This window comes from Glycine max, chromosome 14, assembly GCF_000004515.6.
Source record: "Glycine max cultivar Williams 82 chromosome 14, Glycine_max_v4.0, whole genome shotgun sequence".
Taxonomy (NCBI): domain Eukaryota; kingdom Viridiplantae; phylum Streptophyta; class Magnoliopsida; order Fabales; family Fabaceae; genus Glycine; species Glycine max.
In genome coordinates, this window is record NC_038250.2 from 9,047,048 (window position 1) to 9,066,232 (window position 19,185).

At 33.1% G+C, this 19,185-nt stretch overlaps 3 protein-coding genes across 3 annotated transcripts; all 3 read right to left on the reverse strand.

The window, feature by feature from the left end:
• Positions 1–1,156: 1,156 nt before the first annotated feature.
• Positions 1,157–3,090, reverse strand: LOC100819175 (spore wall protein 2). The gene is made up of 2 exons (XM_014767165.3): positions 2,956–3,090; positions 1,157–2,233 (listed from the first exon to the last, which is right to left on the reverse strand). Exon 2 carries the CDS (start codon positions 2,201–2,203, stop codon positions 1,301–1,303), a length of 903 nt encoding a protein of 300 aa, XP_014622651.1. The 5' UTR covers positions 2,204–2,233; positions 2,956–3,090; the 3' UTR covers positions 1,157–1,300.
• Positions 3,091–5,118: 2,028 nt separating this feature from the next.
• Positions 5,119–11,851, reverse strand: LOC100819714 (glycine dehydrogenase (decarboxylating), mitochondrial). The gene is made up of 15 exons (XM_003544485.4): positions 10,374–11,851; positions 9,486–9,731; positions 9,328–9,405; positions 9,143–9,243; positions 8,869–9,064; positions 8,613–8,738; positions 8,161–8,346; positions 7,931–8,044; positions 7,336–7,488; positions 6,895–7,083; positions 6,707–6,784; positions 6,496–6,621; positions 6,299–6,397; positions 6,024–6,141; positions 5,119–5,514 (listed from the first exon to the last, which is right to left on the reverse strand). Exons 1-15 carry the CDS (start codon positions 11,646–11,648, stop codon positions 5,420–5,422), a joined length of 3,180 nt encoding a protein of 1,059 aa, XP_003544533.1. The 5' UTR covers positions 11,649–11,851; the 3' UTR covers positions 5,119–5,419.
• A 3,563-nt stretch (positions 11,852–15,414) lies between these two features.
• LOC100780326 (putative GATA transcription factor 22) lies at positions 15,415–18,478 on the reverse strand. The gene is made up of 3 exons (XM_003545327.5): positions 18,149–18,478; positions 17,006–17,407; positions 15,415–16,014 (listed from the first exon to the last, which is right to left on the reverse strand). The coding sequence occupies exons 1-3, from the start codon at positions 18,311–18,313 to the stop codon at positions 15,661–15,663; spliced, it is 921 nt and encodes a 306-aa protein (XP_003545375.1). The 5' UTR covers positions 18,314–18,478; the 3' UTR covers positions 15,415–15,660.
• Positions 18,479–19,185: the final 707 nt, after the last annotated feature.

Genomic DNA, 19,185 nt, shown 5'->3' on the forward strand with positions numbered 1-19,185 from the left:
TTTGAATTTATTTTTGAGTGCATTCTTTTAGGCTGTGTTTGTTTGGCAGGAAAGAGAAACGGAGAAAGTTACAGCAGTGAAGAAAAAGGAAAAAAAAAGCCCATTTTCTTTCGTTCGATTGAGCTGAAAGTCACGTGTAGGAAAATGGTGAGATTCACGGGCACAAATTTTCGATATTTTCCAAAGTTGCATTTCAGTTTGTATTCATTTCGGATAGCATTGATACATCATCAAAAACTAAAGACCAGAACTGTTTATCCATCTGACTTCCATTGTGGTTCATAACATTAAAGAAAAAAAAACTTTAAACTTAGGTATAATTTGATCAGCTATGATGGAACCTCATAGTCAAACATAAATTCCATTATCTACCCGTACTATCTTCAGTTTCCTTTTTTTTATACTAAGTAAATTGCTATGACACACAAACATTGGAATAGCCTTATTTTTGTACACTGCACCAAATAACAAGAATTAATCACACAAGCTCCACAGGCCATACAAAGAAGTAACCGTGGGAGAGATACTTCATTGAACAAGCTCCAAACATTATGGTAATAGCCAATCTCTTACATTTTTATGCTCACAATCCTGAAAATATCCCGTCAAAGCTACATTTAACCATACTTTTCAGAAACACAGGAGTTATATAACTTCAACATCTGAACGAAGAAAATAATGTCAAGCATCTAAAAAAATAAATTTCTTCCCACACCAAGAACTCAAGATTCTGAAATTGGATATGTTCTCTACCCAATGCAATTAATTTTAGTGTATATCTAGCCACATCTGTAACTATGGCCAGAATAAATTTATAAACAAAACATATACCATACAATCATTAAATATCAAGTCTCTGAATGGCTTTTCCATTGTACCTAGCCAAAATTCTGTGGCAGTGGCAGCAAATTGCTCCAGATCTAGTCTACTAATGTCAAAGAACCTGCTGGGTTTCAGATGACACGGTAACTATTTTTTTTTTCAATAAATCAAATGTAGTTGCCTTAAAAATATGTAAACTCCAATAGCCAATAATCCCGGGTGAGTGGTGATTGCTCTACACAGTCTACATAATTAATTTAGTATCACCAACAGCTGATGATTGCAATCAATATTTTGAATGCAGCAACATTTGTAAGACTACATGGATGTTTGATACATAAAAAACTGATGTCACAATGTAAACAATCATACAAGTGCAAATTCCTCAACAATTTGAAAAAGGATTAAACAACAATCAAGTGAGTTTATAAAACACCTAAATTTAAATATCATCGTTGTGTTTCTTTTTCCTTTTCTTCTAAGAAAAATCCCCAGTTCGATCTTCTGCATCATCACTTTTCCTATCCTTGCTCTGCTCCAACTTTACCTCTTCAGCATGTAATTTATTATTGCTTCCTTTCTCATATTTCTTTTTCTTCCTGATTTGTAAATCCAGGGAACCACCAAGCCCTCCGTTTCCACCCTCCACACCTTTGCATAACGTTTTTTCCATCTCTTTTTGTTGTCCTAGACCTTTTCCATTCACAGCCTCATCCTTATAACTGGAAACACTACTGGTACTTACCTTGTGCTTCTTCTTTGCATTTTTCTGTTTCCTTCCCTCTTCCATCCCTGCGTTGATGTCACCTTCATTGCCCTGTTCTCTGGATGAGTCAATTTCATTTTGTGCCCCATTAGGTAGCTTTCCATCAGATTCCCTCTCTCCAAATTTAACAGTGCTATCTCTGTCATGCAAGGACTCAACTTCCTGCTTCTTCTTTTTCTTCTTCTTGTGCATCTGACTCCCACCCACATTTTCTGTTTGATACCCAATAGAACCATCAACTTCTCGAATAAATTTTTCATCATCTTGACCAGCACTCCCACTGCCAGTTTGTTGCCTTTTGAACCCATTAGATTTCACATGCCCAAGCTTGAGCTCCTCGTTAATATCAACACTCCGAACAGAATTTTCCACTACCTTCCCACTGTCATTACCAGTCTCTGTTTTGTGCCTTTTGTGCTTCTTATGAGAGTGCGATGACCCAAGCTCCTTGTGGAGCTGGTTGAGCTCGTTGAAAGATGCAGAGGCCCGGTGGAGATATGCATTGAAGACATGTGAAGCACCATTGTCAGCAGAGACAAACTTTGAGAGAATTTTAGCCGCTTTCGAAACTGATATGTCTTTCACCGAAACACAATGTCCAGAGATTGTCTTCATCTTCCTCCCCTTTGGCCCTCACAAGTATACCTTAATTTTAAAAGGAGAGAAAGAGAAGGTTAACAAGGTGCATTCCACTGTTTCCAAAAAACAACTCAAACTCACAACTTTACAATGCAGCATTTGGCAAAACTTAACACAAAGCACTCCATCTACAACAAAAAATTAATTCATTGCATTCACATAACTAAATCAAAACACAAAATCAGAGATTCAAATTCCTAACACACATTTACTAAGACCAATAGGTTGCTCAAAAGAACATGAAACTGCAGGATCTGAGTTCACATTTTCACTGTAATGACCAATGATTAACACTAACAACCAAACAACTTCAAATTCAAAATAACAACCAAGCCAATTTTGGCACAAAAACGATACGAGATTCAGATATCACCCACTATTAAGTTGAAACCCCAAAATGGCTACACATAGAGATAAGTAACAGCTGATACGAAAGATGCATGGATTTGGGAAAGCTACAAACCCTAAGCTTTGAAAAAAGCCCAAAGCCTCTAATCTTATTAAAAATCAATCTTTTTTTTTTCTTTTATAAGCGAAGATTTTAATTTTATCATTGTGGATGCTTAAGCTAAGTACAAGTAATACCCACCTGAAGCCACTAAAATACATTTGGCATACAGAATGTGAAACCAATAAAAAATCACTTAAATGTTTCATTTGCTAACCCCAATTGAACTAATATTATGAAACTGAATTGAGAAGAAACAGAAAAAAAAAAACCCTAATACCTTGAACCGTTGCCTAGGGTATGGGATGTTGAATTGTGCTTCCCAGAATCGAGTTTGCCGCCACGTCTCTGTCTCAGGGAAACTAAATTAGGTTTTGTTACCAACGGGGGGTTTGGTGGCTAACGTCAAAATTCACATAGTATATTATTTCTTTAAAATTTAATAAAAAAAAACATTACTAATATTTATCGATAAATAATATTTTAACATGTGCAATGTATTAAAAAATATTTATTTTATATAACTAGTATTGATAATAAATATTTTTTAATATATAAATTATATATAGTTAAAATTAATAATAAACATTTTTAATTATATAAGTTAACATTTTAGTTTTATGATAAATAATTTATTTTGTGATATAAGATTATTTTAATTATTATAAAAAAATATGAAAATCTAATGTAAAAATAAAAATAAAAATGTTACTACCTTGGAAGAGATAAGATGTTAAGATAAATATTTAAAAAGTTTTCGTTGAAAGACGAACATAGATTTACTGTAGTCACAACAGCATGAAATTTTCAACATTAAAAATAAAATATACAAATTAAATAATTAAACAAAATATAAGTGAAAAAATTTGGACGAATTGTGACTAAAGAACCCTGCTGAGCAACTGCAGGCAATCCGGATCCTTCAAAAACAAAAAAAAACTTTTTTATCTTATATATCAAGTGTATATGTTAGAGAAATAAAAAAAATTAATATTAAAACAAATATTTATTAAATTTAAAATAAAAATATTTAATTACTATTGTTTAAGTAATTAAAAGTGTTCCAAGATGTGTATTTGTTATTTTTTTATCCTTTTTAATTAGTATTATATCTCTTAATTTGGTGGTTTGACCATTGATCTATGAAATAAAATATATTAAAAAAATATTAATTTTATGTACGCTCACACTATCCAACGTGTTGGTTCAATATTAGTCATGACTCTCGATGAAATTATTTCATACCAATACAATATTAAAAAAAAAACATTAAGGTTCAACTTATTACTAGTCAAACTTAATAAGTATCCTTTAGCTTATACACTAAATACACAATATAAGAAAAACTTATATTTTTTCGTTAAACTTGAAAATAAGCATTGAGAGATTTAGAATAACTCACAATGTTCAATAAATTAAACTAAATCCCTTATTTAAAAAAACTTATTATTAAATTATATTAAAGTTGTGTTATCTAAATTTAAATAATTTACAAATATTCCTTTGCTATTCATGTATTCAATTATGTGTAATATTTAAAATTAAAAATAGTATACGTGCAGTCGAAATTATTTTTCGATTAATGTTACTCAATTTTTATAACGAAAATACTCATACATGATTTTCAATTTAAGCAATGTATATGATTTTATTTCACAATTTATCTCACTTAATTATCTTCTAAGTAATATCTTATGAATATTTATTTTACATATTAATAATTAACTAAACTTAATATTTATGAATATATTGTTTAAATAAATTTTATTCAAATATGAACATTTTCTAGTTATTTTTATTAAATGTCCAATAATATAATTCATAATCAATTATAAAAAGATAGACTTTAAAAGGATAAAAATAAAAAGAAAGAAAAGTAACTAATGTAATGAAATGAAAGAAAGAGATAAACTTTTAAAAGTATTTGAAAAAAGAAAAAACAAATATGATAGATAATAACTTTAAAATTATTAGTAATATAATTAAAAAGTGTTTCAATTATTGCTAAATAATAAAGTTAAATTACTGTATAAAGAAAAATAATAAACTTAAATTTCACATGATAAAGTCAAAACCCAAACAGTAAGGTTATCCTTTTATTATATTATATTAATCATACAATGTGTCAAGTATGATTAATTTAATAATTATTTTATTTTGCACTCATAATATTAATATGAAATATTTATTAATTTTATTAATAATTATTTTTTGTCGTATAAACTTTTTAAGTCTTTAAAGTTACCTTCAATAGCGACTTCCCAATACCCGTTCAGTTCACTTATCTTATTTTTATTTTATTTTTTATTTTCAAAGTTTAGTATAAGAAAAGTATTTAGACTTTTGGCACAACCTTGGCACAGTTGGTGACGAGGGACAAACATGATAACAGAACCGTCATTTTAGTAATACCAAACTTATAAAATTTTAACGAAATTCAGAGTTATGGCAAATGCATTCTTTACTAAAAGAAACTAATGCTGAGTATTTTTTACATGAATCAAATCCATTTTTTCACATTACTGTAACAGATAGGCCTAAAATACATTCCTAAAATCCAATAGCAGCAGCAATTATACGAATTACTTTTTTTTTTTTTCCTGTGATTGGATGAAACTTAAGAGCAGTGGATTATCATCATTGTCACATATGATGAAGCAATATTCAACAAGTGCAAGAACTGTATGAATAGGAATAAGAGTTTATGTACAACGGGAAATGAAAATAGTTGTCATTTGAACACATTATGCTGTGGCAGCTGCTTGTTCTTCAACAGCCTGTGATGCTGGGAGAAGGGTGCAAATGAGGTTGCGGTCACCGTACACATTATCAACACGTCCTGATACACATGTTTCATTCATTAATTAGTCTATGCATTTATTTCTCAAACTAAACTATGCAGTCACTACATACAACATAGCACACCTTCAATAGACTATAATAAATGTTAGTACCACACACACTATTTGGGTGAAATTTATATAGGTCCCATTAAATCTGAGTCTCCTTCCTCATTTGGTAAGTTCTATTCCCAAATTAGTGGGACGCATGATTTTAAACCAATACAAGAGTGTTAGAAAGAGAATATCAGAAAATATGTTGCTAGCATTCCTCGTAAACTATATCAAACAGGAGATAATGGAATAGGTTAATTATGAGAAGGGTGTCATAAGAAAAAGAAATTATTGTATGGTCTAAAGATCATATGATCCTGACAAATCGACAAATCTTCATGTGACATGTAACCATATTTTTTAAATTATGGTTGTGTCTCATGAAGATTGGTCAGGATAATAATAATTTCTTGAAATGAGAAAGATATAGTTATATAAACAACTACATGATTACCTGTGGTAGGCCAGAACTTTGCAGTACGGAGCCAAGGAGCTGGGAAGGCTGCATATTCCCTGGAGTATGGTTTTGTCCATGCATCAGCCATGAGCAGTGATGGTGGATGAGGGGCGCCCTGTAGAACATTATAGATAATCAATATAAGTGCATGAACTAGGTTGAAATTGTGAATGAAATATGCAGCCAATGGTGTATACTATTAAACAATTAAACCAAAAACAAGTATTTCTCTTAGTAGCATCGTACAAATGAAGAACCGTGTTTTTTTTTACCTTAAGTACATTGTTGTTAATGTCAACCTTTCCTTTCTCAATCTCAGCAATTTCTTGTCTAATGGAAATAAGAGCATCACAGAACCTGTCTAACTCGGCCTGCAATGATGTTTAGTTGAATTAAGAAGAAATTAGTCACACAAAAAGTTACAAAGAAAAAGGGGCATCATAAGGACAATAATTTCCCAGTAAGGTACCTTGCTTTCACTCTCAGTAGGCTCAATCATGAGTGTGCCAGGCACAGGCCATGACATTGTTGGTGCATGAAAACCGTAGTCCATGAGGCGCTTTGCAACATCTTCAGGCTCAATTCCAGCAGTATTCTACAACGGGAATAGCTTACAAGTAATCAGAACAAGAATAATTCTAATTAATTGAAGAACAATTGCAATCATGGAATGGACTTACCTTAAAGCCTCTCAAGTCAATGATGAATTCATGAGCAACTGTTCCATTGACTCCACGGAAAAGAACCGGGTAATAATTCTGTAGGAGTCAAAGTAAAACCAAGGATCATACACAGATTCACAGTATTATGATACTAACTAGAAAAAAAGGTTGAAAGAGATACATGTAATCTATAAAATGGGACAAACCTCCAATCGTTTTGCCATGTAGTTTGCATTCAAAATGGCTATCTTTGATGCATCGGTGAGTCCTTTAGAACCCATCATGGCTATGTAAGTGTAAGAGATTGGCAATATGAGTGCTGAGCCCCATGGTGCAGCAGCGATGGTACCAAGTGGTTGAGGTTTGTCAGGGGCAGGAATTCCACCAGTTTCTATCTTCATTATGGAAAAAAAAAAAAAGATCACAAAGACAAAGGCGTTATTAAACAAAGTCACACAAATGATTTATAGATACAAAAATATAAGTTCTATGTATTTGATAAAAGGGAACAATGCTATCCAATCTGGAGAAATTAAACTAAAGACTTATTGATTTTAGCTGTGAAAGCAATGCACTTTCTAATGAATATAATTAAAAACATGTATGGTTATACATAATGTCATCCATAACAATGAAAAGAGGCTTACCACAGGGTGTGAAGGTAAAAATGGTGCCAAGTGTTTCTTTACACCAATAGGTCCCATGCCAGGGCCACCTCCTCCATGAGGGATGCAAAATGTCTTGTGGAGATTGAGATGGCAAACATCTGCTCCTATCCAACCCGGGCTTGTGAGTCCCACCTGCAAACATGAACCAAGGGTTCAAGTATAATTTTATGATTGAATACATGTTTTGAAAATTAGGCACAAATAGATAAATTCTGGACAAACATGATATGAAGAATGTGCCAACAAAATAATCAGTTGATAAGAGTTTTGAATGACCTGACTGAAGATGTTGGATAAATTCACAAATTGGAGAAGACTTAAAAGAAAATAAAAATCAATTCCATGAACTAAATGTCTTTGGTAATATAATATCAACCTGAACTATCTACCCCAAGAACTATCCCTGACAGACACATGGCCCAACACTAACTGCATGAATGTAACCAATGGGGTCTAGCAAAGTTGGTTAAGCTGGGTGTGTGAGTTGTTGTAAACCCCTTGGTACCTGTCTTCGATTCCTACGGATAAAAAAAAAGGCCTACATGAATGTAAAGATATGTATGGAAAAACAAACCTGAGCATTCATGTTGGCACCATCCATATATACTTGGCCTCCATTATCATGAATAATATTGCAAATTTCGTCAATACCTTCCTCATAAACACCGTGGGTTGAAGGATATGTTACCTGCAATTTAATCGAAACCAAGCTATTGTAACAAAATGCCTAGGTTTGACAATACTCTCAATTAGTTGGTATAAAGTCTGTAATATGAGTAGAATTCTATAGGAAGCAAGTTGTACCATAAGTGCAGATAAGTTATCCTTGTGTGTTTCAGCAGCCTTCCTCAGCTCTTCTATATTAATGTTTCCCTTGGCATCAGTTCCAACAGAGACAATTTTCATTCCACACATAGCTGCACTAGCAGGATTTGTTCCGTGTGCTGAGACAGGTATAATGCAAACATTGCGGTGGTGGTCTCCCCTTGCCTACAGTTTCCCATGGCCAAAAGAAGTAAGAAGCATCACAAGAATTTAATCAGAGATAGTAATGTAGGAAAATCATTGCATCTCTTCTAGATATGTAGCAGTAGAAAATGAAACAACTAAGGCTATGTACAATAGGCTGAAATGAAAATACAATGTTACATTAAATAATCACAGAAAAACTTTTATATCCTAAGAGTAAATCACAAGAACCATAAATTTCCTAATATATTATCAATTCATCATAAAGATCCAAGTATGGTCCATACCAAATGATATGCACGAATAACCATAAGTCCAGCATATTCTCCAGCAGCACCAGCATTTGGTTGCAAAGAGAAGGAGTCGAACCCAGTGATGGTGCACAACAGTTCACCCAAATTGTTGAACATTTCCTGATACCAGATTTGCTTGTTTTAGACAAAGAAAACACAACTTCTATCCCATACTTTCAGGCACAGAACAGTATATCTATGAATTTCTTTGAATCTTTATTGTTGTAAGATTATTTAAACCCGGAATTACCTGATAACCTTGAGCCTGGTCAACTGGTGCAAAAGGGTGAATATCACTAAAGCTGGGCCATGTCACAGGCATCATTTCAGTTGTTGCATTCAGCTTCATTGTACAAGATCCAAGTGGGATCATACTGTGGCATAGTGAGAGATCTTTTGATTGTAGCCTATACAAGTACCTAAGCAACTCATGCTCAGTTTGGTACCTATGAAGACAAAAATAAAATTGAGTAAGTTTCCATAGCATAATCACATGAATTCAAAGTTTGTGAAAAGGGATATACGTGTTAAAGATAGGGTGCGTCAGATAAGGGCTCTTCCTAACTAATCCAGAAGGAATCGCACTCTGAACTTCTGGTGCAAGAGATGCAGCTGTGAAGGAGACCTGTATATAGATTAACATCAGAGTCATGAGTAATGACATAACTGATAATTGTGAAATGAATATATAGTATGTTATCATACTTACGGGCTTTCCACCAGCAAAAACTTTGAAAAGATTATCAACATCCTCTAATGTGGTTGTTTCATCAAAAGCAACAGTGATCTGAAAAGCAACCAAGCTCCATCATCCAAAGACATGCAAACACAATTAACTGATTTGGTGAAACAAAAAGCAACACTCACAGTGTTTCCATCAACAACTCGCAAATTTATTCCACTTTTGAGAGCAGCATCAGCAATTGCGTGTGCATTGGAAGTCTTAACCTTCACAGTGTCAAAGAAGGGAAGGTCCTGAATTTCCACAGTTCCAAGTTTCTTTATTCCAAGAGCAAATGCCCCAGCAAGACCATGAACACGGTGTGCAATGTTCTTGAGGCCTTCAGGTCCATGATACACAGCATACATGGCAGCCATGTTTGCAAGCAGTGCCTAAACAAAACCAACCAGCATTAATAAAATCCTCAACCAAGTCAAACAAAATAAAAAACCTAGCTCCAGGAACACACTAACACAAGGGTTCATGCTAATCCATCCTTAACAGAAAGTTCCAAAACAAAAAATTATGATTTGAAACATGAATACACAGTTGAAAAAATTAGAGTTTAATTTTGATACTGTCGGAATAAAATTTTGATATACTCAGTCAGTGAAAAATCACCCTGAGTATAACTTCCAAAGCAATTATTACAAAAGTCAGCAATCTTACTATACATAGCAATCCATAATTAGACAACAATGTAAAAAAACCTTTCTACCGTCTGTGGATTGTAATACTAATTACTACAAAAGTCAACAATCTCACCATACATAACAATCCATGCTTAGATAACGGTGTAACAAACCTTTATATATTATCAGTGCATTCTAATTAATATAGAAGTCAACAATCTTACCATGTATAACAATCCAAGATTAGACGAATGTGTAAAAAAAACCATTGTATATTATCAGTACATTCTACTTAAATTCTAAAAATATTCGAAATACTTAAGTTCTTAATAGCTTTAGCAATTTGCACACCAAAGCCAATGACTAAAAAACGATTGAAAAACAATCAAATCAAGTAGTTACCTGAGCAGTGCAAATGTTGCTGGTGGCCTTGTCCCTCCTGATATGCTGCTCCCTAGTTTGCATCGCCATCCTCAAAGCAGTCTTTCCGGAAGAATCGACACTGACCCCAATGATTCTCCCAGGCATCATCCTCTTGTACTCTTGTGAAGTGGCCAAGAAAGCTGCATGAGGCCCTCCATACCCCATTGGCACCCCAAACCTCTGAGCTGATCCAACAACAATATCTGCCCCGAACTCACCAGGAGGCTTCAACACAGTCAGTGCCAACAAATCACTTGCCATAACAACCTTCACCTCATGAGCATGAGCCTTCTTCACAAACTCCCCATAGTCCAAAACCTCTCCCTCAGTGCCAGGGTACTGCACAAGCACACCACAAACATCCCCAGACTTGTAATCAATGTCCTTAAGATCTGCAGTAACAACCTTCAGATCAAAACCATCAGCCCTTGTCTTGCAAATATCAATGGTTTGAGGGTGGCAGTTACTTGCAATGATGAAGGTCTTCTTCTTCCCTTTCTGAATGTTGTTGCACATGGACATTGCTTCAGCAGCAGCAGTTCCCTCATCAAGCAATGAAGCATTGGACATAGGCAAGCCGGTGAGGTCAGTGATCATGGTTTGGTAATTCAGCAGTGACTCAAGCCTCCCCTGAGATATCTCAGCCTGGTAAGGTGTGTACTGAGTGTACCAAGCAGGGTTCTCCATAATGTTCCTCAGGATCACTGGTGGAACATGAGTGTTGTAGTACCCCATTCCAATGTAGGACTTGAAAACCTTGTTCTTTGAGGCCAAGTCCTTCATGTGCTCTATCATCTGGTTCTCTGTAAGCCCTGCATCGAATTTCCCGAACTTCATATCCTTAAGGCGTATCGACTTAGGCACGGTGGCGTCCACGAGGGAGTCGAGGCTACCGAAGCCACACGACTCTGCCATCTTGCTCTGCTCCTCCGGGGTGGCAGAGTTGTGCCGCCGGGGGAAGGTGTCGCTCGGTCGAAGCGCTTCGACCGAGATGGACCGGGCCGAGCCAACGCCGAGAAAACCACCAGCAGCAGCAACAACAACGCCGCGTGACATGTTGATGTTCCTTCCCAGAAGGGTCTCTGTTTTGGATCCCCTGCTTCGCAGAACAGAGGACATGCACCTGGAGGAAGAATAGAGCAGCATGGGGGTGGTGGAAGAGTGCAGCACGGATTCATTCTTCTGATGCTGCTTTGCCTCTGAAACCAGACGCCTCAGAATGGCGCGGTTTGCTAGCCTGCGAGCACGTTCCATCACTGCTGCTGCTGCTACAGAGAGGGAAAACAAATTGAAAAAAGACACAACAGAGGAAATAGTGCTTGCTCTTTGAACTCTGGGGAGTGTTTATCTTTTTCTTGTTATGATTCCATTGGTGTGTGTGAGTGAGGAATTGAGGATGGACTGTAAAGTGTGGCTCACGATAATATAGTCCTTTGAAGGTTATATTATTATATAAAATAATAAAATATTAACATATCTTTTATATATATATATATATATATACTCATCCTTATTTTTTAATATAAGTGCATTAATAAATTATAATTAGAAAATATCTTAAAATATGTAATTTTATTAAAGTACTCATACTAAAAAAAGATTACATTAAGAAAATATAATTAAAAAATATCTTAAAATATATCACTGATATAACTTGTTAATGTATTCATATTAAAAAAAACAAAAATATGTATATTAACAATATATATAAAATAATAATATAAGCAAGTTGATAGATAATTATGTGGTTTAGAATTTAACTATTATGTTTGTGTGCGTTGGTTCCTTAAATAAATTTTTGTATATGTAAGAATTATTCTTTACCTTTCAATTGATAGATACTTTCATCACCCAAAAATAATATGATAATATGGAAGCTTTGATTTTGTGGAAATGAATGGGTAAAATATGGGTGAAGTTTTTTTGTGGGAGGGATAAAGTATGGTTTTGAGATCTGGTGGAAAGAGTAGGTGGTTGGTGACTGAGTGTCCACCTATGAAGGAAAAGGACAGATTCAAGGTTATCATTGTCTCAGAAGAAAACACCACAAAGTGTGGAAGGGAAAATGGATGGAAGGCATTGAAGCTGTGGAGATTGAGTTTCAATGGAAGGCATTTAAGGGTGTTATATTTTGGGGAAGGAAAAAAAATGCTTTGTTTTTTATTTTTATTTTTGAGGTTTGAAAATTGTAAGATCCTGATGGGTTGTTTGTGGCAGATCCTCTTTCACAGAATCACAGCAGGCTTATCCTTTGTGTCTCACAGGACAAAATAAACAAAAGGGTATTTTGGGGAATTGGGGTTGGGATTTTTTTGAGCAAGGGCAATGTATTAGTGACTTTGCGTGACTCAGATGCTAGAGAAGGGTGTCATTGGTGTGAAATGAGATCACACCTAAGATGCTTAATGGAACCATCACAATCTGAACGTGATATATTTGATTCAGGTTGGCTCTTCCTTTAATTCGTGGGACTCCACTGTGTATGAAACTCAAAAAATTTGGTAAATGGGGCAGTTGAGGCAATATTTAAGGATCTACAACTAGTATGTCTGACTGACAAATGCAGTGTGGATTCATTAGTACGATGAATCTAAGGTTGTGCAATGAAATAAGTCTTGTGCAGTTTTTGGGTAAATTTAGAAAGTCTTGCCAATAAAAATGATTGTATTGTAATGCAAAATATTGATACAAATCTAATCCTCCCAAGTTTTTTTTAGCAAGTTTTAGCAGTGTGATTGTTGGATTAGCACATAATAAGTGTGAAATATACATTAATTTTATAATTTTATAGATGATTAATTTTTTATTGTAAAACTTGATGAGTTACTTTTAATGACTAATTCATTCATAAAACTTTATTATGAGATTTTACTGAAGAGATTTGAAGTGAGTCTCATTCTAACCGATGCAATATTAGTTTTAGTAGTATGATTGTAATGTAATGCAGAATATTAAGAATTTAATTAAAATGTTATGAAAATGTAAAAATATTTTATATTTATTTAATCACATATTATTATATATGTGTCAAAAAAGAAATTACATATTATTATATATGATAAGTATTAATTTTTATAATAACTATTTAAAAAATTATACTATAGGTTAATTTTTGTTTATTGATAATGTGAATTTTTTATACCATAAATATTAATATAAATACTACTAGTAGTATTATCTTAGCAAGTTTTAGCAGTGTGATTAATATCTGCGCCAGTATTTTAGTCAATTACTGGGGACCTTAATCTAATGTTGATTGGGAGGTGTTTTTTTCTTTTTGGCTTGAGCAACTTATTAGATTTATTGATTCTCAATTGGTAACTTTCAGCCAAAGACAGGTAGGTCAGGGAAAAGAGATACACACTTTATCAGTACGTACATTATTGTGCTTAATTAAAGCAAAAACAACAGGAATGTGTTAAATGGAATCAAAGGTTAGGTATGTATTTAATTTATCAGTGTATTGGTACCACACCAACCGTGTGGCAAAGAATCATGGGTTAATTGATTCAGGGGTTTGACTAGTTTCTCTTTTCTCCCCTAGTTTTCCTTCAATACAAAAAATTATTGACCTAGTATAAATTTAAAAAGATTAATAGTTGAAGACCAACAGCAAATTAATAACAGTCGATGATTTTTAATTACTGGCAGCATATAAAATTTTAATTAAATATTATTAAATTTTGTTTTATTCTTTATAAAATATTTATAATCATAATTGAATATCACAATGATTTTTTTTATAATTTTTTTAAAAATTCTTCAAAATCTTAATCCAATCCAGCCCTAAGTTCTAAAAAGATAATGCATCAAAAAATTTGAATTTTTTTGCCCAAACACTATCTTAATTAATGGAATTGTATTCTCTTTCCATTGTCCCGAACCATAATTTACTCAAACCAAAATGAAGCATGAGTTGCAATATATTCACCTAATTAACTCAATAGTCGTATATATATACAAGTTTCCATCTCAATCACCAACTATTTCTTAAAACATCAAATAATTGGCACGTCTATCTAACCCAGAAAATTAATAGTAGTAATACCCAAATCCAGCCATCTCACGATAAACCTAGTATTGGCCACCCACCCTTTAATTTGAACCAAAAAATTAAACTATCATATCTGAGTAGTGACCTTTAGCATCACTTCATAGACCCGATGCAAGACATAATCGCGATCGAGCCACACCCCGGTTTTTGTTCAAAACCAACAACCTCAAATTGCACCATCCTCTTTGATGCCAAAGCTCTCGGTTTCCTCACTATTACGAACATAACCCTGATCACTAGTGCAGTGGTAACTGTCGGCGACATTGAAGCTAGCCACGGATGGTGTAAAATTAGTTTCTTTTTTTTATTCTTCTAACATGTGACTATCATGTTTGATATAATTGATTATAAAAAAATAATATTAAATTGGAAAATACCCCACTTGGTACGTATATATACATACATATGCATACAAAATAGCAAGAACTTTGTCTAGTTAGCATCGCTCCAAAGTGGGCTTTTTTGTCACCCACTTAATAACTAAAAGTGAGTAATTTTAGAAAATGAGGGACTAATTAACTAAAAAAATTAAATAGAGATCAAACCTAAAAATATTATACTTACAAGGGATTAAAAATATATAAAAATTAAACTGATTAATGAAGAAGAAAACACTTCTCCTCCAAAACTATATATAATTAGATCAGTTCATAACCACTCTTTCATATATGAAAATTGAAAGCTCAAGTTCAATCCGATCAGTTAATATATGCTGCAAATAGCAGTATATCTGAGGTTCGTTTCTTTGACATATAAATTCAAGCTAGAATATCAAGCTGATTAAAGATAGAGTAATATATTTTACACAGCAATTTTTTTCATTTTTTGTCTTTTATTTCTGTGCATTACATCCCAATCTTATCATATACTTTTCTATCTTCTCTTCTTATCTTCTCCTTTGTATAGAAAATATCATAAAATTGTATCATATAAATAACATTTCTCATAAAGTTATGTATGATCATATCGCTAACATAAACTTTTACTGATCAATCAACACAAATGTAGCTAGCTATAACGTTGCCGACAATATTTTGGTTCTGCTGCAGACACATGCATCAGCTAAACTTCACAACTCACATGCAAGTCACAACCAAACAAATAATATAATTACGAAATACTTTTATATGAAAAACTAAAACCAAAACTAAAACAAAAACAAAAGCAAGAACAAAGGGAAAAAGTATCTAGATTTCTTCTAGCTAGCTAATATTATAAGTGGACAAAACCACAAGATAAGTCCATCAGAAGCAATGCCGCCTCAGCTACTTCATCCCGTGGAAACATTTGTTCAAAATCAGAGTTGTTACTCCTCAAACTTATGGCGAAGTTGTTGAAATATTCAAGCTTCCTCACTCCCTCAGATGAGCCTACAGTAGTAGTAGTAGTAGTAGTAGTGGACTTGTACTTGTTCTTGAACTGTGCAAAATGGTTCATACGAGACTTCTTTTCCTTGTTGTGTAGTCTGGTCTTTTCACATGCTATGGGAGTGACCAAACCATTTGCAGCTTCCGCCATTGCCCTTCTTGCCTTCCTCTGTCTAATGCCACAGGCATTGCAAAGAGACTGCACCAGAAACACGTTGCATGTTAACAAGCAACTAAATGCTTATTAATTAAGTAGTAGTTGGTTTTCTAAATTAACAATACAAATATTATTCATTTTCTTCTTTTTTTTTTGTCACAATAACTATATTGATGCAAAGTATTTAAGGGCTTTGTTTATAACTGGTGATGACTAATTTCTAAAAAAAAACTTCATTAATCATTTTTAGTAAAATCTTTGTTTTAACAAAAGTTTTTCTATTCCCAAGGTTCAAGTCGGCCCAAACCTTACTTAAAAGGATCTTAATTTAATTTTACTCAAACTAATTATATGTTTATATGATTATTCAGTTACTTATTCATGATAATATAAACTTTGTCCAATAGTAGTAAAACTATTAATATAAAAGAAGTATTAGCAATACTTTCTAATTATCACAATCTTTTGAACACGTGTTTCAATTTATTGGAAATCTTTATAAAAAAATATTAGAAACATACTTTGAATTAACACTCTCTTTTTTCAATCATTCTTTAACAATCTTTAAAACACATGAATACTTCTTATTTAATAAATTTCAATCATATTATAATTTGAATAAATTTTAACCAATAAAAAATATATATTAAAAAATATGTTGTTAACAGTAGATATATGTCAGTAGTATGATGTATGTATCATACTAAATAATTACACAGTATGATCCATTTACTATATGCATTAATTTATTATTTCAATATTATTGTGTTAATTAGTACTTAATATAGACTTACAATATTTCTTTTATCATTGAGAAATAAATAGACTTACAATACATATCTATGCTAATTAACAATTTATTTTTGTTAAATAAAGTGTATAATAGTATTGTGCATGTGTATCTACTAGACTGTTACCTATTAATCAGTATATGATTTTTATAGTGATAATACGTGTGTCCAGATAATTAAGAAGTTATTAACAATGCTAGTTTTATTATGAACGAAAGAAGGTAAAGGGAAAAGAGATTAACCTTGGGACCCTTAGGGCCAGTCCTCCAAAGTGGGGTAGTGCTTGTATTGCAATCCGAACAAACCCTAGGGGTGCTACTGCCGTTGTTGTTACGAGGGCTTCTTTGGCTGTACCTTCTGCTTTCGAGCCCTTGATGATTTTGGAATCTTGGGCTTGAATTGATTGCTTTGTCAGTGGTTGGACTGATACTCGGTCTCATCATTTTTTTCATTAACCTCATCTTTGAAGACATCCATTTGTTCCCAGACCCGTGATCGTTATTTTTGCTCTCTTCCTCAGATGGTAAATTACGCCGATCACATGCGCTGCTTAATGGATCAACCATAACTACTGTCTCAGGTGAAATATTGAAGGACGAGTTGCAGTTGCTTGATGATCCATCATGCAATATCATCTTGTCATCCTAATGTAGATCAAGACAAAACATATATTAGATGCATATTCAGGCTATCAAAAAATTGTTATTACAATTTATATTATTATTTAATTAATAAGGTTTATTTCATATCTCATAAAGCAATTTGAAATGAGTGGAAAGAAGAGAGACATGGAAAGAGAAAAAAAAAAAAGAAGAGATGTGATAGATAAATGTAGTAGAAGAAAAAAAGATAAAAGAAGAGAAAAAATGAAAAATGAACTCAAGAGAATGATGAGAGATGTGGAAAATCAAAAGCCTACCTATTGTTTTGACAGGATCTGTATATTATAAACAAGAAGAATAAATTTGACCTAGCTATAAGAAAGAATAAAAGAGACAAGTGATTAATTAATTAAGTTGATGAAATTAAGGCAGACATGATAAAATTAAGCTTGGAAACTTGATCAGAATGTTACTTTAATTTTTAAAATAATAATAATATTAAGGCTTTTCCTGTTAAAACTTAATTATTAGAGATCGAAATATATATGCACAGGATGCAATGATCATGACCACCAAAGTTGGTTCAAACCACTGTTACTCTGGTTGATAATTAAAAGTTAAAACATCCAATAAGGGGGGAAGGAAGGGTGGAGGGCATATATTATTCTAAGTCTCATAATCATGAATATAACCTAGAAATCAAATTAAGTAGAATATAATTAATGATAAACTTTGATCAAATAATAATATATAGAAAAAGGAATTGAACATATATGATCTTGCCTGTCGATAATTTTCTCTTAACCCTCCAATTTCTATGCTGGTTTGCCTTGGATCAAATATGTTAAAAAAGGTACGGCAGTCCTGATTATTAGGAGAAATATTGAAGAGTTGGTTTTGACCAGCTTGTATGGAAGGGCCTGGTGGGTTCAGAGAATAAGGAGTCATGGATGGAGAGATAGAGAGAACTGTATATGTGTTGTTAATTAGGCAAAAATAATGGACAGTGGACAGTACCGAGGGATAGGGTAGCTAGGGGAAGGGAATCATAACAAGTGTATATTATAGCCTATGAAAGAATGAATGAGAAAGAGGGTTATCATACCGTGGTAGGGTTCTTATAAAAGGACAAGGAGAGGTTGAAAAGAGAAGAGTTGTCTGCAAAACATTCACGTGATTACTTTCAGATACAAAACAAAACAAATTAACAAGAGACAAGATAAAAGGACGAGAGTGTTGCTACTCGAGAACTCCCCCTAGTAGGATAAAACCCTATCTGCTGCAGTTTTTCGGTCCTCCTCTATATGTTATAAAATACTCAGTAGAATATTTTTTCCCTTTTAGTACTAATCTGATTCTTATTTTAAAGTTTAAGTTAAAAGTGTGATTTGATCAATTTTTATTCTAAGGTCTATTATAAAATGTCACATATATTAATTTTTTCACAAAAATATTCTTTTAAAGTTAGTCCTAAAAGCACGTCATGACAAGAGAAACGTAACTCATTAGTAGGTGTTTGCTTTTCTGGTGGAAAGTCCCCCAACACCCCTTAAATCAAAAACTCTAAATTTTTATCTTTTACAAAATATGTATGAGAATTTCTATCTTTTATAAAATGCGCATAATAATGTGTGTCTGTCGAACCTAATATTAATCTAAACATAGTCAACGTTTAATATCAAATTAAGGCAAATTAATGTTATTTTTCCTAAAAAATTTCTAACTTTTCAGTAAATGAGGTGGCCTTTCACTTGAGTGTATATTAATTAGAAAAATGGAGGTGGCATTTCCTTGTTGATTTTGGCGTTGCTTAGCATCTT

Excerpts from the sequence above, each read along its gene's own strand:
- LOC100819175 (XM_014767165.3), bottom strand. The coding sequence starts at position 2,203 with ATGAAGACAATCTCTGGACATTGTGTTTCGGTGAAAGACATATCAGTT.
- LOC100819714 (XM_003544485.4), bottom strand. The coding sequence starts at position 11,648 with ATGGAACGTGCTCGCAGGCTAGCAAACCGCGCCATTCTGAGGCGTCTG. Across the intron at positions 8,045-8,160 it reads ATAACTTATCTGCACTTATG|GTAACATATCCTTCAACCCA; the intron begins GTACAACTTGCT and ends ATTAAATTGCAG. Across the intron at positions 7,084-7,335 it reads TTTTACCTTCACACCCTGTG|ATAGAAACTGGTGGAATTCC; the intron begins GTAAGCCTCTTT and ends TCCATAATGAAG.
- LOC100780326 (XM_003545327.5), bottom strand. The coding sequence starts at position 18,313 with ATGACTCCTTATTCTCTGAACCCACCAGGCCCTTCCATACAAGCTGGT. Across the intron at positions 17,408-18,148 it reads TAAGAGAAAATTATCGACAG|GATGACAAGATGATATTGCA; the intron begins GCAAGATCATAT and ends GATCTACATTAG. Across the intron at positions 16,015-17,005 it reads CTGGCCCTAAGGGTCCCAAG|TCTCTTTGCAATGCCTGTGG; the intron begins GTTAATCTCTTT and ends TTTCTGGTGCAG.